The sequence below is a fragment of the Gobius niger genome (assembly GCF_951799975.1).
Source record: "Gobius niger genome assembly, chromosome: 15".
NCBI classification, from domain to species: Eukaryota; Metazoa; Chordata; class Actinopteri; order Gobiiformes; family Gobiidae; genus Gobius; species Gobius niger.
This window is the reverse complement of record NC_136866.1, coordinates 17,211,174-17,234,825: the sequence shown is the minus strand read 5'-3', so window position 1 is coordinate 17,234,825 and position 23,652 is coordinate 17,211,174. Positions and strand designations below refer to the sequence as shown.

The 23,652-nt window shown below is 43.7% G+C and overlaps 1 protein-coding gene across 1 annotated transcript in view; it reads left to right on the top strand.

Moving 5' to 3' along the window:
- lpgat1 (lysophosphatidylglycerol acyltransferase 1) overlaps positions 1 to 23,652 on the top strand; it is a 48,267-nt gene that overhangs the window by 21,556 nt on the left and 3,059 nt on the right. Inside the window, exons 4-6 of the mRNA XM_079572798.1 lie at positions 2,985 to 3,080; positions 10,932 to 11,211; positions 16,302 to 16,431. Coding sequence (XP_079428924.1) covers positions 2,985 to 3,080; positions 10,932 to 11,211; positions 16,302 to 16,431 — 506 coding nt within the window. The remainder of the gene's footprint in view (positions 1 to 2,984; positions 3,081 to 10,931; positions 11,212 to 16,301; positions 16,432 to 23,652) is intronic.

The following is a 23,652-nucleotide window of genomic DNA, read 5'->3' as shown; positions in this document are numbered from 1 at the left end:
CTGCGTGAATGAAGCCACAAACCACTCTGGGGGTGTTTTTGATAAGGAAATAGCATAACAACATGGCTAAAAGCTCCAAAGAGTCGATTTTGCATGATATAGAACCTTTAAAACTGAAAAATAGCGTATACGTGAAGTTACATCCCAGTTACTGATGGAAAATCCGTGTTTCTCAAAACCGGGAAACTGCTATTTTTGTGTTTTTATAATCGGGAAACTCAAGCCCTTGTAAACACACTCACTGTGCGTGCCATAGCTCATTTGAAAGCTCAGTACCTCCATAGTTGAGTCTGTGAGCTTTAATACTGCAGGCAGCACTAGCACTACTTAGGATTTGATTGTGCAGTTGCTGGAACTTTGGTTGTGAGTGTTTGGATCAGAGAAAAACCTTTTACCAACCCAAGATCAGGTATTGCACAGCTCTACGAGCCAAGCTTTAAAGAGATCGTCTGTAAGATTGCAAAGTGACGGGAGAGAGTGGGATTGAAATGTGAAAGTAAATAATTCCAGTCCTGAATGGACCAGAAAGCCACTCCCGAGTTTGAAAAATGAGGAGAGGGAGAGCAAACCTTTGAAAGCAAATGGTCAAGCTCCCTCCCTCCTCCTGATTGGACCTGACAGGAAAGCTCGTCTCATTGGTCAACGTGAAACCCAGAGATTTGGATTACTGTCTGAGATCAGCAAAGGGAGGGACTTTAGAAAATATGTTGTTCATTAACATTACTTGTGGTACATCAAATTGTTGAATCAAATGTGTAAAACATTTAAACTTACAGACTATCACTTTAAGTTCAAATAACAAAAGGGCTGACTGTGCAGCATCATGTAGTGCTGGGAATGTTGCTTACAAATGTTATCTCTGCCTGTTGGAGTAAACATAAGCCTGTTTTAAACTCCCAGAATAAATATTTACTTTACTCGATGACGGACAGGAAATGGGAGCAGATCAGATCAGATCAGAACAGAACAGAGCAGATCTCTCATTACTGGAAAATCTAACACAGTTACAAACGCTGTTATTCCCAACACTGACTATCATTTACTTTAAGCTCCTTTACAGCACGTAGATCATTTACAGTTTAGGCGGCCCAGGTCAGGATTCCTATTAATGTGAACAATGAAGCAAAGGAAAGATGAAATGAGAAGGGTTGCAAAATTACAGGAATTTTCAACGGTGGAAAACTTCCTTTGGAATTACCAGGATATATGGGAATTAATGGGAATAAACAGGGAATTAACCCAACTGAAGGCTGCTTCTTTACAGACAGATTAACTGAAGCATAAACATTTGATTTGTTTGTTGTACTGAAATATCTGTCACAGCAGAGAAGTCTCAAAGAAATCATCTTCACCGTCTGACCCACTCTTTGAAGAGGACGGTGTTTTATTTATGGGTAGCTAACTGTTCAACAATTGTTTATTCAGCAAAATTTTCTGAGCTAAAGTTCCCATTGAAAGTTTCTGAAAAAATCTGGAAATTGATCTTTGCGACTGTACTGATATTATTATATTTATATTACATTTTGTTTCAAACAAAATCATGTGTCTTTTACACTTTTACACATGCAAAATTATATTAAAGGTGCACTATGCAACTTTTTAGGTGAAAAAAATATCTTAATATTTCTTGTAATAAGTGACTTTATGGATGCAGCATGGCACCTTTGCTTACCCTCACAGTTTAGCCTTTTATGACGCTCCAGAATCAGTTGTTTTTATGGGTTCGTACCAGAAACCCCAAAACAATTGATTCTGGAGCATCATAGACACCAGTGTGAGGGTAAGCAAAGGTGCCATGCTGCACCAATAAAGTCACTTGGTCACTACAAGGTCAAATACACACAAATATTAAGATTTTTTTTTTTCACCTAAAAAGTTGCATAGTGCACCTTTAATGTAAGAGTGTTTAAAGGGGGGGTATTATGCAAAATCGACTTTTTTAAGCTTTAAATCATGTTATTATGTCATTCCCTCATTAAAAACATGCCTGATGGCAGCCATTTTAGGGACAGGTTTGCCTGAGTCCTCCTAGGAACGCCCCCACCTCCTGGAGACGCCTCCGAGCTTTCGTCACCAGCCGAGTAACCAACCACTGCTCCTCAGCAGAGCCGCCTCCCTACTGATACCACAGACAGCGTGTGGAGGGGGCGTGTCGGAAAGAGTCAGAGGTTCTTAAAGAGACAGAGGCCTATTTCAAGACATTCACTACAGCCATTTTGAGAGAGCAATTTTATACAAGGCAGTTTTTCTAATTTACTGCATTTACAAACCAACAGAAGGTTTCGTCATCATTGCAGTGTGCTATTGAAAAAAGCATAATACCCCCTCTTTAAAGCTGTGATACTTGCCATGTTGGGGAATTACGAGGCATTCACTTTGGACGTGCTCCAACATAACACGGAAATGTGCGTTGGAATAATTGTTGCAAAGATGCGTGGGCGTCATTGTAACAGCCGGAGTTTTGGCAGCAGGTTAACCACGACTATTTCCTCCTTTCACAGTTTGAAAACAGGAAGTATCGGGTCACTGTTGCCGCCGTTTGTACTGGCTCGACATAAGCTGACAAAGTTAGTTAACATTAACCTCATCATTAGCCTCATCATTAGCCGCTAAACTGAATCACTTCTGAACTCCAGCTGCGCTTTGAGTCCAGAGGATGATGCACTGACAGAACCGTCACACAAGGGTTAGGCCAAGGACACGACACACTTTCTGAGCCGGGATTAATCCCACAACCGCTGCATCCCAGGACAAAGGCTTTCATAGGACAACAACAAACCCACACTAAACCTACTGAATATTTAAGAACAAAACGATATCAGCGCCCTCTTCTGCCACCAAGCTGTCACATTCTCCTGCTGTGGAGGTTTTGGGCCAAATCCACCATCCTCCTGGGACGGGGGGGGGGAGACGGGGGGGGGGCGTGGGCTTCCGCAGCTGTGGTATCGTTGGGTGAAGTGTCTGAGCGTGTGGTGCCTCTGCAGGTGGTGAGGAAGATGATGTGGCTGATGGACCATGTCTTCAAATACACCAACTTTGGCCTGGTTTCCCTCATCCACGGGGACTTCTTCATCAGACAGGTGAGCTATTTTTGGACACGCCAGTCGGCTTTGCAATTTATCTGTTTTAAATCGGTGTTTAAAGAGGTCAGACTTACACTATTTAATTTAGTTTATCAGTTTTTTCTCTGTTGTGTTACTACGTGTACATTTTATACTCGAAACAATTACAAATATGTTCTGAATAAGGATGCACTGATCCGATACTGGTGTTGGATAGCGGAGCCTATACTGGAAAACAAATATCCAGCTCTCACGGTTTTAAAAACACAACTTTCACCAACGAAACCTCAATAAATATGGACATGAATAAACTTAATGATTGAGTTACTTTTAACTATCAAGGCTGGGACGGGTTCACCTAAAGTATTAAGATCATATTGTCCACTGTAGAGGCCAGTGCGCACCAAAGCGTCAACACACACCGGTTACTTCCTGGATAACTTTGTGGCTGGGTCGATCTCCATGGAAACATACCCTTAGCCATAACCTGATCTGGACCAGGTTTAGTTCCAGCTTCAGAGGAGAGAATCCTCCGCTTTGTCGCCTAAACTCTGCGGTGAACGGAAGGAAGAGGAGGAAGAGGAGGGAGCTCCTTGAGCAGCGGTGAGAGAAGTCCTTCATATCAAAGCGTCTCGGTGTACGTTGGCCTTCAGTGTTTCTATTTTAGGTTTAATGAAATGGAGGCAAAGAATAACTGATCTAACCTATTTGTTATGATCAGATTAATGTTGTTTTATATTAGTAACCTATACCAGCTTGTCATGTAGCCGTTTACAGACCCTTGATTTGGAAACATCTTCTCGTTTGCAAGATTCTAGTTTGATAATTGAGAATTACGATCACTTCTCACACACGGCAAGCTACTTTTAAGAAAGCCTTTTGGTATCGGATAACAGTAGATACTCAAACCCCCAGCATCAGTATCGGAAGAAAAAATGCTGGATCGTTGCATCTCTCGTTCTGAAGTTTTGAATTTCACACATTTTCTAAAGTGTTTGTTGGTGAGAACTCCTGCCCAGGGCTGGGTACCTAAACATCACAGTACTACACTGCGTTCCAAATTATTATGCAAATGACATTTTTCTAAGATTTTCTAAATTGTCAACTCAAATGAGAGTCAGCATAATTTTCAAGTCTTTAACTGGTAGAGGATCATTTACATGTGGTGGAAAAAAATTCCTAGTGATAACAGTATTTTTTTCAAAAATAAATATAGTAAAAACCTCAAAATCCACTGTTCCAAATTATTATGCAAGTCATCGTTTCAATACATTTTAAAGCTTGTAATTAACAGAAAATTGTCATATGTTGAATTTGTAGCATTAGGAGGTCATATTTACTGAAATCAAAAGCTATTTCAATCAATAAAATATTAACAGGTCAAGTTATATTTTACCAAAGGAGCCCTTGTGTGATAGCAGCTTCAAAATTCTTAAATCCATTAAACTTGTGAGTTTTTGGAGAGTTTCTGCTTGGATTTCTTGGATGCAGGATGTCAGAATAGCCTCCCAGAGCTGCTGTTTGGATGAAAACTGCCTCCCACCCTCATAGAAGTTTTTTTTGTTGAGGCTCCAAAGGTTCTCAACAGGGTTGGGGGAGGAGGGGGTCCACATCATGAGTTTCTCTCCTTTTATGCCCATAGCAGCCAGTGATGCAGAGGTATTCTTTACAGCAGGACATGGTGCGTTGTCATGCATGAAGAGGATTTTGTTATGGAAAGCACGCCTCTTCTTTTTGTAGCATAGAAGACAGTGGTCAGTCAGAAACTCCACATATTTTTCAAAGGTAATTTTCACACCTTCAGGGAGCCTAAAAGGGCCTAAAGGGGCCGACCAGCTCTCTCCTCATGATTTTGGTCCAAAACATGACTCCGCCACCTCCTTGTTGACGTCGCAGCCTTGTTGGGACATTGTGGCCATTCACCAACTATCCACTACTCCATTGATCTGACCATCCAGGGCTACACGGCGCTCATCAGTGAACAAGACTGTTTGAAAATGAGTCCTCATGTATTTCTGAGCCCGTTGCAGCCGTTTCTGTTCATAAACATTCAATTAACAGTTTAGGGGAGGCCCGGATAGAAGGTTTATGGACAACTGCAGCCTCTGGAGGGTCCTACACCTTGATGTTCGGGAGACTCCAGAGGCACCAGCAGCTTCAAATACCTGTATGCCGCTTTGTAGCATCTGTTCTCTTAATCTGATGTGTTTGTCTGGCAGAAACCGTCCATATTGTGCCTTTATCTGCACAAACCGGAGTATGCTCTGAATCATCCACAAATCTCTTATCAGTATGATGATTATGCTTAATCTTTCATGAAATATCGAAGGTTTTCATACAGACCAAGGCATTCAACTATTTCACGCTTTTTATCAGCAGAAAGACCCTTTTTCTTTCCCATATTGCTTGAAAATGATGATCTGCATAATAAAGTGGAACACCCTTTTTCAGCAGTTTTTCCCTTAACTGGGCTTAACCTGAAAACTAATCATCCCAGGTCTCTGAGATTAATGTCAGTGATTCATAGAGCCCCAAGACACGATACCATCCATGAGTTTCATTATTATTGTTTTTTTTTTTACCTTTTTGACACAAAAATCCAATTTGCATAATAATTTGGAACGCAGTGTAGTATAATCTGAGCCACACGTTTCAGTTCCTATGCTTTGTGTGATTCATGATTTCTTTGTGCTGGGCCAAAGGACTCTCTTTTCAGTGTTGTCTCTTGACCCACCAGGCAGCTCAACTTTTTCTCCTCTCTACTTTCTGTGGGGTACCTTTGAATGGTACCCCGTCCTGCTCACATGGAAAGAGGCCAATCTGTTCAGTTGGTATTGTTTTTCTGTAAGGTGTGTGAGTGAAGGACTGAACAGTATAAATGATGTGTTTCTCAAACCACAGTGCTGAGCTAGATTTACCAGTAAACAGCTTTGTGGGGCGACTTTTAAATAAATCGCCCTTGTGTATATATATATAATATATAATTATACTGAAGGGCAATTCACCTTATTCAGCCCCACCCATTTTTGTGGTGTAAGCATTTCCGGTTAGTGACAGCGCTTTCTGTGAACAGGGGTTTCAGTTGTTGTCAGAGAGTGATGAAATAAAATGGGAGTAAACGGAAAACTGTAGCAAAATTCAAAGGAAATGCGTTTGCGTGGCCTCAGGCTGATCACAGAGCGGGGCGACGGCAGGAGACGGGGACCTCCCATTATTTTTGTGAGCTTTCAGCCGTTGATGTGTGTGTCACATGTTACATCAGTATCACTCCAATGTCAGCTTTAGTTAGACAGCAGTTTGTTCAATGATTTAATGGTCCTGATAAAGGGTTTGCCAAGGCTGTGCTTTGAGGCTCTGTCAGTGTAGCCTGTTTGTTTGACCGCAGGAGCTGGACTGAAGGCAGATCCAGTCTATGAAAGTAGGGTGACTGTGGGAATCTCTGTCATAGGCTACAACTAAAACTGAGCAATGCACATTTAATTAAGCTGTAAACAACTTAATTAAATGTTTATTACTTCCCCCCCCCCCAGAATTAGAATCACTACACAGTAACAAAGGCCCTAAAGGAGTAGGAAAGCTTATGTTCCATCTTAAAAATGCTTAGGTGGAGTAAGATGGTCCTATGGTCATATGGAAAATGTCCTCCTCACTATAATGGCACCAATATTTTTACAAAGTTACAGCAAGTATAAAATCTATCCGTTTTCTACCTCTTAGTTTTAGTCTTCCCATCTGGTCCCAATGTAAGGGCGAAAGGTGGTGTCATCATCTCAGACAGGTCTCAGCACGATCAACGTATGCAAAGCCCTGGGTCTGTACTGTACTGAGAGAGTGTACTGAGAGAGTGTACTGAGAGAGTGTACTGAGAGAGTGTGCTGAGAGAGTGTGCTGAGAGAGTGTGCTGAGAGAGTGTGCTGAGAGAGTGTGCTGAGAGAGTGTGCTGAGAGAGTGTGCTGAGAGAGTGTGCTGAGAGAGTGTGCTGAGAGAGTGTACTGAGAGAGTGTACAGAGAGAGTGTGCTGAGAGAGTGTACTGAGAGAGTGTGCTGAGAGAGTGTGCTGAGAGAGTGTGCTGAGAGAGTGTGCTGAGAGAGTGTGCTGAGAGAGTGTACTGAGAGAGTGTACAGAGAGAGTGTACTGAGAGAGTGTACTGAGAGAGTGTACTGAGAGAGTGTACTCAGAGAGTGTGCTGAGAGAGTGTGCTGAGAGAGTGTGCTGAGAGAGTGTGCTGAGAGAGTGTGCTGAGAGAGTGTGCTGAGAGAGTGTGCTGAGAGAATGTGCTGAGAGAGTGTACTGAGAGAGTGTACTGAGAGAGTGTGCAGAGAGAGTGTGCAGAGAGAGTGTGCAGAGAGAGTGTGCAGAGAGAGTGTACAGAGAGAGTGTGCAGAAGAGAGTGTGCAGAAGAGAGTGTGCAGAGAGAGTGTGCAGAGAGAGTGTACAGAGAGAGTGTGCAGAAGAGAGTGTGCAGAAGAGAGTGTGCAGAAGAGAGTGTGCAGAAGAGAGTGTGCAGAGAGAGTGTGCAGAGAGAGTTGCTACGTTTACCTGGTCTAAAAAGTCAGATACTGGAGTAATCAGATAACCCGATAATCAGATCTGATGTGTTTACATTCTCTTCAGAAATCAGAGAATCCAAAACTATCTCCCCACCCCTTTGATCACCTTTACCTGCAGAGTCAAACTGCTCCATGTGACAGTAGCGTGGAGCCGAGTGGATGCAGCACAGATTTAGTAACCCAAAGGTCTGGGGTTCAGACTCAGTCAGCGATGTCTTATTTTCTTCAGTTATTGTAGCAGTAAAATACAAATAGCTCAAACTGTGCTTCAACTTCTATTAACAATGATTTAAACAGTAAATAATCACAGCTGGGGGCTTGAACTCACAACGCTGAGGATAGAGTAATATTCTGCATCAGTCTACTATTACAACTGAAACACAAACAAATCAGAGATTTATTTCATTGATAACATTTTTGTTTTTTATGTTAATTTTTAAAATCAAAAATCAAAATACTTTCAATATTTTCATAATATCTTTAATATTTGATCTTTGAGACATCATTTGGCCTCTTTGCTGTATTTTCCTGGTTAGTTTCTGCACACGTGTTAAAGATCAGAAAGAAATCAGATTATATGAATATCAGATTATGTTGTTTGCACATCTCGTTAATAATCTGAAAACTCCAGGAATCAGATCATGATCAGATTTTTGGTCTCCATGTAAACGTAGCCAGTGTCCTGAGAGAAAGTGCTGTGGAAGTGTCTTTCGAAGCCCTGTCTGCAGCTGGCTGTTCTCAGCATGATCCTGGACCTGGGACACCACACCCCCTCCTGCTTTAACAACTACTGCCCAGTTGTACTTGCTCTTATTCTAATGAAGTACTTCACACGGCGAGTCATGAACCACATCAAATGAGTTCAGCCCCTGCCTCGGACGCAGATCAAATCAGTCACACTGTTCCACTGCTCATGAGACCAAAGACTCCTACGTTCTCTTCAGTGTTTATGTTTTTTAAGAACACCATGAGCCTCAGCCACTCCTCCCGCCCAGAGGTGCACCGATCCACTTTTTTTGCTTCTGATACAGAGACCTGGCTTTGAGTATCGCCCGATTTCTGATATAAACCGATACCAAGAGTGTTTTTCCCAGTATCTGCTCCGATATCCGATACCAGTATCCTGCCTTCAGAGAGACTGTGGAGTTTGCATCTGTGGCCAGGTCCACCCGTCTGAAGAACGGCTTCATCCACCAAGCTGAACTCTCTCCTTCCCTCTGAGATGTGTTTTCAGTTGCAGGCATAAGGCTTAGTGGGCTGACAGCGCCTTGTCATAAAGAACACATGGTTTGCACATAAAGTTCTTTTCGTCAGTTGTGCCATCAGGTTAGTTTCTCATTCACCGAGATCTCACGCCTCGCATTCAAGTGTTCGTTGTGGTAAAGCTAGATTCCACAGTTACTAAAACAATAAATCAAACTATGAGGATTGTTCTCTGTAGTTTTGCTTACCTTTAGAAAGAGCTAAAGTATCGGAGCAGGCAGTGTAACGGAGACCCAGACAAGAAACATGTGGAATGTGATGGGTAATACCAAGCAGATAACACGAAGACCTGAGAGAACCATGTGGTCACCTCCAGGCCCAACATGATATAAGGAATAAGGAATGCGTAAGGGACAGATTATTATAGATAGAAACATTATACTCTACAGGTACACATATATCTGTTGCTTCTTCTCAGATGATCTGATGACTGCATTAACAGGTGTAATGCTAACGGCTACAAGCACTGTACTCCAAACAAACAACTCTCCCGCCATTCAGCCCTTACCTCTGCTTTAAAGCAAACTGCAATCAATGTCCCACCATGCCAGCATTAAGAGCATTAGCCTGATGCAGGAGGAGCACCATTGATTTTTAGTTAGGACCAATCGAAACACATTCACATTTGCAAAGGGGCAACACGCCCTGCTGTTACAGTAGAAGCAGCTGGAGCTTTGCAGAGCTCGTCATATTAAGCTCTCCAAACTTCACATGTCTATAGGGTCTGTAATCCGGGGGCGGAGCTGGATGAGAGGGGAGCGGCGTGGGTTCATTTTGGGATGTGGGACACAGACACACAGCTCTCCCACATGTGTCCTGCTGTTGTTTCATTACCTGTATTCATTCAGTAAAAGTGAATCATTTATATCAAAGCCATCGCCTTTGCTCTGGTCCCTCAGCAGTTCAGGCCTGGGTGGGACTCGGACAGAGACCGCTGGGGAACACCAGGAAGCCGGGGTCAGTCGACCCCAGAGCATATGTAGCACATTACCGATGAATAATGCACGTCCAGCAGACAGGTGCACACTTATGTAAGCTCATGGGAAAGGCACACAGTGTTTCATATTCAAAACTTACCCATTTACTGAGAAAATGATGACTTAGCATTTCTCAGCTGTGTTTGACTGTATAAATATGTATGTATATGCATATGTATGTGTAAATCTCCGTCAGAAGGAAGACCTCGTGACTTTGCGATGTATTCTTAAGATGTGGGCATTGTGTCGTGCTCCACCATCGAGGCCCCCTGAATGTTCACTGCCATTAAATCAGAGTACAGGTGACTGAGCGGTTTGTGCTCTGGTTCAGTTACTGACGGACTGTCTGTTAACATGGTCAGCTCCCACTCCCTCCATCAACCAAAAACATGCACAAAAGCCTAATCCTTATCGGCCGGGGCGAGCGATCCTCCAGACCAAGACCCAGGCTCCAATCTGGAGCGGGGGCTCCTCTGCGGCCGCCTCAGCAGAGGCTGCGATGAGTACGAGCTCAATATGCACTGGTCCTTTTTCCAGTGAATCACTGTATTTGAGTCTCAATATTAGGATACACCGATACCACTTTTTCTAAAACCAATACCAGTACTTTTATTTGAGGAATCACCAGTACCAATACATTGTCTTCAAACATACTTGGATTATATACTCACTGCTTCACAGCAGATAAGTTGGTAAATAGTTACTTTACTCGCTATCATTGCTTTCCATTTTGTCTCTCACTTTGAACACCAAACCAACATTTAGTAGAGTATATTTTCAAAACATGGGGGATATATTAGCTGCGAAGCTAATAAACATTCATGTGCATTGTAAAGGTTATGGACATGTCATTAAAGTTGGCTTCTGCATCTTCAGACTTGAGTTAAACGTTGATGATTATCCAATGAGAGAACAGAATGAGCACTTGTCCCCAGTCAAGGGCTTCTTCAGTCGTCCTCCAGTGGTTCAGCTCAGTGACTGAACTCTGGAGGTTCTGAGCTGGAGGCGTGTTTATAAACTAGAGCTTGTGTCCATCCAGCTCAACATCACTTCATATCCATGTCTTTGTCTTCGACAGGGTAAAGCTCACAGGGACAAGCAGCTGGTGTACCTTAAGGAGCATTTAGACCGGTACTACCACAGCCGCGACCGCAAGTGGATCGTTCTCTTCCCCGAGGGCGGCTTCCTGCGAAAACGGCGGGAAACCAGTCAACTATTCGCCAAGAAGAACTCCCTGCCCCACCTCACCCACGTCACCCTGCCGCGCATGGGGGCCACACAGGTCATACTGAAGACCCTGGCGGGGCAGCAGGAGAACGGCAGCCTGCCCGCGGACGGGCGCAACAACAACCAGACCGGTAAGCTCCGGGACTGTCCACCATTTCCTGATCATACCCGAGTGTTTTTGGAGACCAATATCAATAGATACTACTGGCATGCACATTACAGCAGCTGGAAAGCTATATGACTTTCCGAAAAGTTTCAACTGCGCGCACTCAGGACAGAGTCGGAACATTTCACTCATGCACTGAAGTTGTTTTGTCAACTGTCATTATATTTGAGCTTTATTTAACCTGGAAAGATATACTAATAACAATAATATTATATAGAGTACCTTTCATAAATCCTAAAGGCGGCATCACTGTTTCATTTCTAATTTCTTTCCTCCTGCTTTCTTGGGATTTAAAGCAGTTGCTAAAATTTTGATGAGCTCGCAGTCCTTCTGTTCCAGGACGTGAGGGGAAGCCTGACACAGATACTCAGCAGGTGTCACAGGAAACTAAAGGGCGACGGTGGCGCAGTTGGTAGAGCGGGTCGTTTTATCATTGGAAGGTCTTAGCTCCTGAAGATCCCCACTGTCATTGTGTCCTTGGGCAAGACACTTCACCACCTTGCCTCCAGTGTCTGCGTACACTGGTGTATGAATGAGAGAGTGAATGGGTGTGTGGCTCCTTACTGTAAAGCGCTTTGAGCCTGATGAAGATAGACAAGTGCTGTTCCAGTTGAGACTAGGGCTGATATATATACAGTATTTTTAAAATATCGGCTATCGGCCGATAAATAGGCCGATATCCCGGAATGGTGATACCGACTTGCATCGTGTTGAAAGTCTGTCACAAGTTTGAACACCTATTTTATATATTTAAGGTTGTAGACCTTTGCGTATTGTTCATATAGTTCAACACCACACAGGGTTATAGACCCGACAATTTAAAACATTTGGCCAAAAATACGTTCGTTGAAGCTCGGCCTCACCCTCAGAAAAACCCACATCGACCTCTATTGGGTATATTTCTGTATATTTCAATGATTGAAAAAGGTACTAAAATAATAAATGTTTAACTAGCTATTTCAGAGAAAATAAATTATATCTGATTAAATGACTTAAAATGTTGGCCTATATATCGGCTATCGGCCAACCCCCTTCGTATCGTATCGGATCCGAACATCCAGATTGGTCGGGGCCTTGTTGAGACCATTTCCCATTTAAATGTTTTCCTCCAGAGCCATTTCATCCATTTAAACAAACACAGAGCTGAGAATATGTCAAAGATCATCTATAAAAAAGAGGACCGCTCATCCCTTTTAAATCTCTCACTCTCCCTTTAAATCCATGACAACTCTGTCCTGCTTTTGTGCTTTCACTTTAAATCCTTAATGTCAGAGGCTATGTGTTTATTTTTTGGGACAATGCATGTTACACATAAACACACTCTCATTCATCCTGGCCTATTGTACATGTTTTAGTGGTAGAGGAAACCGGAGAGGCTCCATCCGGGAACGGAGAAAGAGCGGAGAAAGACCGACATCAACTACTGCAAAGTTGATCTTGGTCTTAAGTTTCTTTTTCCTTCTCTCCTGGGTGCACTGGTCCATGAGCTCAGACTCAGTTTCTGTCGGAAAACTCTGCTCTGAACATGACGCTGCTGTGTCAGGGCCGACTGATTTACATTTAAATGGCCGGTACGGAACAAAAGCATCAACAACTTTACGGTTTCCTCCACTTTCCACTGATGCTGCCGATGTGGAGACCGCATGACACTGTTGCAGATCCATGATGGTCAGACTGCATATGGTCTTGTGTGAAACTCGCTCTCCAACTTTGGCCCTGAAGTGATTTGGTAAAACACCAAATGTGGTTAAATGAATGAGAATAAATGTGTCTTTTCGATATTGTGATAGGTTGTGGCTTCTCACAATAAGGATGGTGCATTGTCTCATATTGCCACGACAATCATTGGGTCAGACTGACTTTGCTTGAAAGAGTGAAATGTGCATGTTGCGGGGCGAGTGCTGTGCTGGTCCTGAGGCAGACAGAATGAGCCTGTCTTTAGCCCGTCAGTGCCAACGCAGCATCAGTCCCTCCGCTTCAGCAAACACACATCAGCGCAGACAGCTGTTAAAGCGCTTTTAGACGTGTGGGAACCTTCCCTTGTTAAGCAGCTTCAGGCAACTTCAAATTTAATTTGAAACATGATTAGAACAGCTATCTAAACACCTAAAGTAGTCTAAAAATGATGAAATATGGCCAATCCTACTGAAAGTGCCCTGAGGTCTTTAAAGGTAGGCCACCCTGGGCAGGTAGGCCCTCCATACTGATTATATCATCTCCTCTTCAGCAGCAGAACATACTTCTGAACCCAGGACCCAGTTCGGCCATCAAAGTGTGTGCATCATTGTTTCAATGAAAAATGAAAGCTGGTATTTGATTATTTTTCATCATGCCCTTCCTAATGCGTCCTGCAGAGGGAGCCTAGGCCAATTTTATTATTATTATTATTTGTTTCTTCTTTGCTACGGAGAAAGTAAAAGTTATATTCTGGTCGATGTCCAGACCTCACGATATCCATGATGATGACCATGTAGTACGCTTCAACCCTGCACTGTTTGGTCGCACATGGCATGGTTTTTACACATTTACCATTTCCGTTCTAAATGGACCACAGTTGTTGTGGGCGGCTCTCCCACATATGCGCAACACTGGAATACACATTACTGAAGGAACAGCAGAACTGCAATGGAAAGTTTTGTGGACCGCATTGAGAACAATGTGGACAAATTCTGCCTTTGGATGGAGTTTATGGAATTATTCAGAGGTGCCAAGGCCAAAACTAGAGGAAAGAAGAAGTAAGCTACATGCAGATGTTATACTAACACTAGCTTGAGTTGTGCTAGCAGCAACTAAATCACCTTTTTCAACAGCGGTTTGATGTTGTGAATTATGGAATCTGGTATGACCTGCCTGTGTTAGTGAGGGCGGTCCTCTCTCCTCTGGCCAATCAGAGCTCAGTCTGTTTAGTCCTCTTGGTCCTATATGCCCCCTTGGTTCTCTCGGTTCTCTCGGTCCTCTTACTCCTGTGGGACGCGTGTTTGTCCGCTCTTCAGTCAGATGCGTTTGGAGTGGTGGGGTCAGGATGAAGGGCAGTGAGTGACGCACACAGCTGTGCCTGTGTGACTGTGTCCTGAGTGTGCAGCAGAACTCCAGCTAATTACCATTTTACTGACTATTACTGCAGTGGGATTACATTTGCAGTCTGTTTATCTCTTAAATCAGGATTCAGGTCACAGTGCACACTTCCTACTCCTGGTCGGGGGCATTAACGCCTGAGAGAAGACGTGTGTTTGTAGATCTGTTTGTTCTCTCATGGCTGAGTTCGAGAAATCCACATTGAAGCAAATAAAAGTGTATTTGTACATACCCTTTGGTTGTCCACTGCTGCCACATGCCGTCTGTTATCCAGCGATGAGCAGCACCACAGGCTGATGAGAACAGCAAACTGGGCCCTCTAAAGAACTGACCACAGTCTTTATTACATTAGACTCATACAGTCTGGGTGAATAAAAGGCATCCATGTAATGAGTTAAGTATTTTTGTGCAACCAGATGTTTAAAAAGAACTTTGTGCAAAGCACTGAGGCTAAAGGTTAAAATCAGCAAATCCCATTAAAGTGAGAAGGACTTAAGTTCCATCGGACCCAGAGGTAACGTGATGACATCATCATCACTTTACAAGAGGATTAGTTTAGGAATAGTGAAATAAAGACTGTGCATGTCTCTATTAAAGTGCGGTACTGATCAGGGCTCACATAGAGATTAGAAATCATCCACACCAGGCGCGTTTGGTGTGGAAGTACCTTTAATCTGAGGTAGGAGAGGTTCGGCAAAAGTAGTATCAGCACATTGTTTAACATGATGGTCATGGGCCATATACAGTCTGTAAATGGTGTATAAGGTAAGTTTGAGTTAGTATAGTAATGAATTTGACTATGTATATAGCAGTTGAAAATGTAAACATTTATTTAAAATTAGACCTTTTTGTTGCAATGATTTCTGAAGGACATGGTAAAACCAAATAAAGTAATACAGTGTCAAGTGTTCTGCAGTGTAGATAAAACGGGGCAGATGGAAAAGAGACGAGTCAACATAGTATATATATTTAAAGCGAGATTTTTGCCGCAGTATCAATATCGGTATCAAGTATGGAAATAGAGTTTGAAATGTTAGTATCGTGACAACCTTAAACGGAGGGGAATGTGCTCCTTATAGACGTGACGTTCGTGACTGAATGGGCTCTTTAGACCAGTTCCACCCGATGATGCCTTGCAAATAGACTGCTGTCACTGGTCACCCTAAAACTCAAGGGAGCAGTAATTTGCGTGAAGAAGTCACCAGACCAGACTGTATTTTTAACAGGAGACAGAGAAGCTGCAGGCCTGACTACAGTTTGGAGTGTTCAGTGGTAGACTGCTTTGTCATTAGCGCGACAGTTGAACTTAGTGATTGAGCTGACTTGTTTCTACTTGTTGTTCTGTGAGTCAAAGGCCTGACCATCGGCTCTACTATGGCCTCATCTCACCGTAGAGAAACTCTTTTGCTCTGGGAAAGTAACACTGATTGAAGTAACCACATGTGGATGAGATTACATGGGACACAACCCCAGTATAAAAGTTGTGTTTCGCTTAGTTGTGTATGGTTAATGGTTAGCTAAAGCTTGATTGATTACTTGATGATTGATGGGAAGGACAATAGTCTACAGATTCCAGACCACTGTGAGCTGCAGTATATACTTTTTTCGTGTGCCAAGTAATTAATTGGAGAAATAATCAGTAGCTGTAGATGCAATAATTGCTCCAAATCGTAATAAAGTTGTGTGCATGGAGAAGATGGAGAGCTGAAGATAAACATCGGACATTTTACATCAGATTTTAGCGGCGAACATTTTCTCTCGTTCTCCGCTTAATGAAGACTTTGCGCTCCACCGGAAGTGTCAAGAGTGGAATAAAGTGAATAGCCAGTTAACGGTAACCCTGCTCACTTTATGCATGCCCATGACTGCACTGTGCCACTAGAGAGAACTCGCATTTGTACTCATGAGCCCACTGATGTGAAATTATTGGCTTTTAAAACTGTGTAATGAATGTTCTTGCCTGTTTGTGTTCTTTTTCAGGAGTAAATAAGTGCAGAAATCTGCAGTGGGTCATAGATGTGACTATAGCCTACCCCAAAGCCAGACCCATGGACATCCAGACGTGGATCTTTGGCTACAGGCCGCCCACAGTAACGCATGTACACTACAGGTAAGAGCATAGGACCACAGGAACACCTTTTCTGAGCTTGTTCCTACACATGGGTTCATCTATCAGCCATAGGCTTACGGACCTGCTTGAATGAGCGTTCTATCCCCTTACTAATGAATGGTGAAGCCAGGTTTTTTACTGTAAAGCACTTGGTCACCTTGAGTGTTGTAAAGGGCTTTAAAAATAAATGTTCACTGATTGATTAATTGATTGTCGCACACATTACAATGGAACCCTTTATTTCTATGGTAACACATGGACACGTCGGCTAGTTTTATGTTTAAAGCTCCAATGGTTTTATGTAATGTGCCAATACATCTCATACATCTCATGCTGTAAAAAACTGTGATTTTTCCGCACACCTCGTGTACGCTCTGATTATGCCGTACGCAAGTTTGATGAAGGAGGGCCAGTGTGATGTGAGCTTGTTTTGATTTTGAAAAGGTGAAATTGATCTCGTCCTCTGCTGAATATGGCTGTTTGAAACGAGGGCGCAGACACGTTTGATTAAAAATAACATGTTACACATGTTGCACAGCCCCAGTGGATACATGCCCCAAATGTCCTTGGGGCATCCTTGACAAGTGCTTCCAGAAAGGATAATTCAGAGCTGCCAGCAGTTCCTATGTGCTTTGTGTCACTGAGCAAGGCACTTCACCCACCTTGTTTGTGTAAATAAATAAAAAGTGGGAAATGCCCTCACATGCTTAACATTGGGGCTGTAAACAGAAGCAGTCCCAGGTTCCTGTGGCCACAGCAAATGCATCGGTTCCTGTGAGCTCTTCTCTTGGCCCCGCTCTGTAATCCGTCCTCTGAAAGACGGAGCCGCACAGACTAGTCCTGCCAATTTGGTCAAAATCATGTTTCATTATCATTAGATTTGTGATTTCTGTTTTTAGGTAGATTGAGTCCACAGTGTGCATGTTAAGCACTCCCAGAAGCGTTTAAGAGAACACTCAAATACAAGCGGCTAACCAACAGGAGAACTAAAATCACATGTGTTATACAACCTGCTGGTAAGGGTTGAAATGACAGGGTTAGTATACTGGTGAAGCTGGTCTCCCTCTCTCCCCCTCTCTCCCCCTCTCTCCCCCTCTCTCCCCCTCTCCCTCTGCCTCTGACCTTGATATTATTCTGCTGTCCTTTGCTGTCAGTTCAAATATAGATGATTAAACACTTGTGCCTTTTGGAACATACTGTATTCTGCCTGATCCTTATTTAAATGATGCCTCACTCCCTCTGTCACTCTCTTCTCTCACTCTCTTTAATTAAAATTGCCTATATTTTCAGCGATTATAGGCATATATTTTCAGCGAAATCTTAAATATTGGATAGAGGCAGGTTTAAATGTATGGATTTATTTTGTGGAAAAATTGGTTCCTAAGATTTTAGATCTTGTTTAGTTTCAAAGCTCTATTAATCAGGCAGGATGTCAATATTGAAAAAAACATCCAAATGTTAAGTCTAAGACTGGGAAATTTGGAGTCTGTAGGAGCTACTAAAGTGTAGATTTTGTGAAAATGGTGTTTGAATTAGTCAACAATTCCCCAAATAAATCTATGGAGAAATGTTAAAGTTAGTGCAAAAATTCAGCCCCCACGGCGGGTCGGGGGCTGCATATATTGTGGCCTTATGAATCGGCTCACACTTATTGCACTTTTTCAGCCTGTGTCACACGTTTCTCAAAGTGCTACACTGTAGTCATTATTCATTCACTCCACTCTCGATGACGGTAAGATGCTATTGTAGCCACAGCCGCCCTGGGGCAGACTGACCATTTACCACATGGCTATAATATGCTGTTTATATCCTGATCTCTTATTATGTCAGTGCCCTCTGCTGGACACTTCTGTTAGCTCCTTCTCTCAGCTTCTGTTAGCTCCTCTCGGCTTCTGTTAGCTCCTCTCGGCTTCTGTTAGCTCCTCTCGGCTTCTGTTAGCTCCTCTCGGCTTCTGTTAGCTCCTCTCGGCTTCTGTTTGCTCCTCTCGGCTTTTGTTAGCTCCTCTCGGCTTCTGTTAGCTCCTCTCGGCTTCTGTTTGCTCCTGTCGGCCTCTGTTAGCTCCTCCTCTCGGCTTCTGTTAGCTCCTCTCGGCTTCTGTTTGCTCCTCTCGGCTTCTGTTAGCTCCTCTCGGCTTCTGTTAGCTCCTCCTCTCGGCTTCTGTTAACTCCTCCTCTCTGCTTCTGTGTGCTCCTCTTGGCTTCTGTTAGCTCCTCCTCTCGGCTTCTGTTAGCTCCTTCTCTCGGCTTCTGTTAGCTCCTTCTCTTGGCTTCTGTTAGCTCCTTCTCTCGGCTTCTGTTAGCTCCTTCTCTTGGCTTCTGTTAGCTCCTCCTCTCGGCTTCTGTTAGCTCCTTCTCTCGGCTTCTGTTAGCTCCTTCTCTTGGCTTCTGTTAGCTCCTCCTCTCGGCTTCTGTTAGCTCCTTCTCTCGGCTTCTGTTAGCTCCTCCTCTCGGCTTCTGTTAGCTCCTTCTCTCGGCTTCTGTTCGCTCCTCTCGGCTTCTGTTAGCTCCTCTCGACTTCTGTTTGCTCCTCTCGGCTTCTGTTAGCTCCTCTCGACTTCTGTTAGCTCCTCTCGGCTTCTGTTAGCTCCTCTCAGCTTCTGTTAGCTCCTCTCGGCTATTAGCTCCTCTCAGCTTCTGTTCGCTCCTCTCGGCTTCTGTTAGCTCCTCCTCTCGGCTTCTGTTAGCTCCTCCTCTCGGCTTCTGTTAGCTCCTCCTCTCGGCTTCTGTTTGCTCCTCTCGGCTTCTGTTAGCTCCTCTCAACTTCTGTTAGCTCCTCCTCTCGGCTTCTGTTAGCTCCTTCTCTCGGCTTCTGTTTGCTCCTCTTGGCTTCTGTTAGCTCCTCCTCTCGGCTTCTGTTAGCTCCTTCTCTCGGCTTCTGTTAGCTCCTCTCGGCTTCTGTTAGCTCCTCTCGGCTTCTGTTAGCTCGTCCTCTCGGCTTCTGTTAGCTCCTCTCGGCTTCTGTTAGCTCGTCCTCTCTGCTTCTGTTTGCTCCTCTCAGCTTCTGTTAGCTCCTCCTCTCGGCTTCTGTTGGCTCCTCCTCTCGGCTTTTGTTAGCTCCTTGTCTCGGCTTCTGTTAGCTCCTCCTCTCGGCTTCTGTTAGCGCCTCCTCTCGGCTTCTGTTAGCTCCTCCTCTCGGCTTCTGTTAGCTCCTTCTCTCTGCTTCTGTTTGCTCCTCTCAGCTTCTGTTGGCTCCTCCTCTCGGCTTTTGTTAGCTCCTTGTCTCGGCTTCTGTTAGCGCCTCCTCTTGGCTTCTGTTAGCTCCTCCTCTCGGCTTCTGTTAGCTCCTTCTCTCGGCTCCTCTCGGCTCTGGTTAGCTGCTCCTCTCGGCTCCTCTCGGCTCTGGTTAGCTGCTCCTCTCGGCTCCTCTCGGCTCTGGTTAGCTGCTCCTCTCGGCTCCTCCCGGCTCTGGTTAGCTGCTCCTCTCAGCCTCTGCGTCTTTGTTGCACAGGCCTGATTTGTGATGAATATTTCAGTGTGAGGAAGCGTGTGTGGTCGGGTTTGGCGCGGCTCTAATCGCTCGGTTGCTCAGTCTGAGTGGTGAGGTGTAAGTGACTGTAAACCATGGCTCAGGTTACCACCGTTTAACAGACCGGAGCAGCAGCAGAAGGGAGTGTCTGTCCGTCTCACCTTCACGCTTTTGTTGGCCGTTCTGGTTAGAATATTGACGACAGTGTAGCGCTTTGAGAAACTTGGCAATACAGGCTTGTAAAGCGCATTACAAGTGTAAGTCATTATTATTATTAGATGTTCTGGAATAATGACTGTCCTTCAGCAGATATCTCCAGGTGTGGAGTATTGGATAACACCCGGAGACACATTTTAGCATAGAGAATAGGAGATAAACTGACGTTGTGCTTTTTCTAAATGTCTTGAGATGTTCCAGGTTCTGGTGACAATGTAGAATTAAAACCTCTTGAAAACATGTTAGTTCAGAGGAGTAGGTGGCACCTTTAGGGCAGGTAAAAAAGGGAAGAGTGTTGCATATATCTATGGTTGCATCAAAGGACTGAACATTTATCACAGGTTAATGAGGCATTTGGAAAAATATTACTTCTATGTATGTCTATTTGAAGTAATTTATTGTATATATGGGCGATGCATTTATTTTATTTATTTAACCTCTTAACCCCCGCCTTAACCAGGTACAATTTCTTCAGTTCGATTTTCCCCGAATCTAAAAGCATCACGAAAGCAACAAAAATGCAACAAAAAAGCAACAAAAACACAACAAAAAAGCAACAAAAACACTACAAGAAAGCTAAAAAAAACGCAGTAAAACAGGCGACATAAACATCAATAAAACTGCAAAAAAGTGACAACGCAACAAAAAAGCACAAAAAATAAGACGAAAATGTGACGACAACGCAAGGAAAATTCTATGCTCTATTTTGTAGGTCTTAGCTTTCAAATGAGGCGTTACACTGGCCTATAGACTGTTGCTCTCCAGTCGAGAATCTTACAGATTTGGATAAAGCTGAACTGGAGAACGTGCGCTCAGTTAAGGCGGGGGTTAAGAAGTTAAACATTCATCTTTCACCGTCTTTATTGCTTCACTGTGTCTCCTCCCACCTCTGTTCTCCCTCTTCCTCACCCTTCTCTACCCCCCTCCTCTCCCTCTCCCTCTCTCTCTCTCTCTCCCCCCTGTGACACATGACCAGTGTGAGTCAGTAGAGCTCAGTGGAGTGTCCTGCTGTGACCCAGGCTCAGGTGGCTGTTCAGTATCACCAGTTTGACCCACTGACCACGGCACGCACGTCTGATGTCAGTCGTACGGTCAGAACCATCGAGGCCCATCCCGATCCTCCCCACAGGACGCCATTCTGTCTAACTGTTTAGTAAAACCATCACATGGACAATTTTTCTTCACAAAACAATTAATTAGTCACTTTATTTCTCCGCCGGTCTTTTTCTGGGGCCGGGCTTGTGTCAGAGCACGAACAAATGGAACATGTCTTATTCATTCAGATTTGGGTCACAAGGTCCGCAGCCTTTAGTTATATGTGTAGAAAATATGCCATGGCGCGAACCTGTAGAAGCAGAGGAACGTCATGTTCACAGCACTGACTCCCACAGACTGAGACGGAGCCACACCCTCCCTCAAAACCTGATTTATGGCCTTAATATCCTGTGCAGAGAAATGAAGGTTTCTATTCTGTATTTAAAACGCTGTAGTTCAGAGCTCTACAAATGTTCTGAAAGACATGGGATTCTAGCATCCTTTAAGCAGCTCGTATAGCAAGCTAATGGTTAATTTAAATAGCGAGAGCTGTATCGTGATGCGCTGCGTTGGTCATACTGATGCTGACCACCTCCAATGGGACCATTTTGACCCCATCAGTAATGCAAGTAACTGAAGTGGCCAGTCTTCTGCCCTGCTTTCCACACTGACGATTGTGCCTCTGAGCAGGATTCTGACCTCGAACCTAACCTCGTTTGAATATTTATCCATCTGCAGCTCCTGCTTTGCCTCTGTCCGTGTCTTTGACAGCAGTCCTGTTTTCAGTGAAAACCCCCGTGTAAAGTTGAGGTGAGGTTGGCGGGTTTCAGGAGGACAAGGTAACCTCTAAAGGTGAACCACAGGCTCTGTTCATCCACAGCTCAGTGAGGCCCTCCTCTGGCAGATGAGGGCATTACATCAGCTCCGACTGACAGGGCCGCGCTTTCCAATAGGTTCATCTTGCATTATGGTTCTTTGCTTTTTGCATGAGAAAAGAATACAAAGGAAACAGTGGCATGTTCCAAAACCCTAGATGCACCGTGCTGCTATACGCTAGGGGTGAGAACCTCTGGGTAGCTCACGATTCGATACGATAAGCGATACATGGCTTACGATAACGATTATGTCACGATACGCCGATACTGCGATAATCGATGTATTGCACAAAAATAATCTACGATACATCACGATTAAAAAAAAGCATGCTACTTTTAACCTTAATTTTAATATTTCTTTTCATGTGCTTTGTACCGCTTTTATAAATGATCCCTGACTTACACACTGAAAATGGGTCTATAGATCCGTCAATGACTTCAATAATAAAAAGTATCTGCATCGTACCGTCACGCAAAATATCGCGAAATATCAGGAAATCGATATATTGTCACACTCCTACTATACACTATGATCAAACGCACATTTGTCAAATTTAAACAAGTGCTGAACTGTTTTGGCCGTCAGAGATGTATAAGCCGAATGCCCATCTCGACCGCGCATGCGTGGGTCAATCAGGCTCCTAATTTCGGCTACCAAACAAACCACTCGGCCATTGAAATGTGTGAGGCAGCGGAGCGTGAACACTTAAGTATATTGAGCCATAACCGTGAATTATAAGGCTTACGGGCGTTTTTGTTTAAAGACTTACAAGTCTCAAGTTACATTTCTTGCAAATATTTATGTTGTCAATATCTTGAAAGCGAGGGAAAAGTCAGGACGGCGGCTCCGTAGGCAGGAGTGGACCACAGCGGACCACAGCGGACCATAGCGGACAGGGGGACGACAGGACCTGGGATATGCCCGACACAGACACCGCCACTTTTTAAATCATTTAAATTCGTCTTGTAATTGCAGGGAAAAGTTTCAAAATGGTGTTGATGTTAAATATAGTGGGTACATTTCCGTCTGTCAAATTGGCGATTGATTCTCCATGTTGTTCACCATCAGATCACTCGTAAAAAATACAAATAAAGTCAATTTAGATGGCCTAGCCTATATATGTACATGGATCTCTCTGGTCACAATAATAATAATAAAGATTTCATTTACTGTCCACCTCCTTATTGACAAAAACAAACAAAAAAAGAACTCTACGTGTTTATTTCTCACTGCAATTTAAATGTTCTAAATATCGGCGACATGAGGCCACAGTTGCAGACCAGTCGCTTTCGAGGGTCAGAAATGTTTTTCTCACATAGTTATTCCAACTATGTGAACAAGGACTGGTCGTCACTTTGACAGCAGCTCTACATATGAACAGCCGTTCAGTTCTTTCTGTTTCTGTCTCCGTTCGGAGCCCCGGCTGTAAATAAATAGACTTTATGCTAACATCGTAACAAGCTCCACGGTGACAACAAAAGCACTTTATATCATCAACTTTCCAGCGGTTAAAACGGTCCAAATCAGAGCTTTCTTCATTGCTTTACGCTAACTATCAATACTGTTTGGTAGCCAAAATAAATTCCATTACCCATAATGCAACGGGGCGACCCGAGATGGGCATTCGG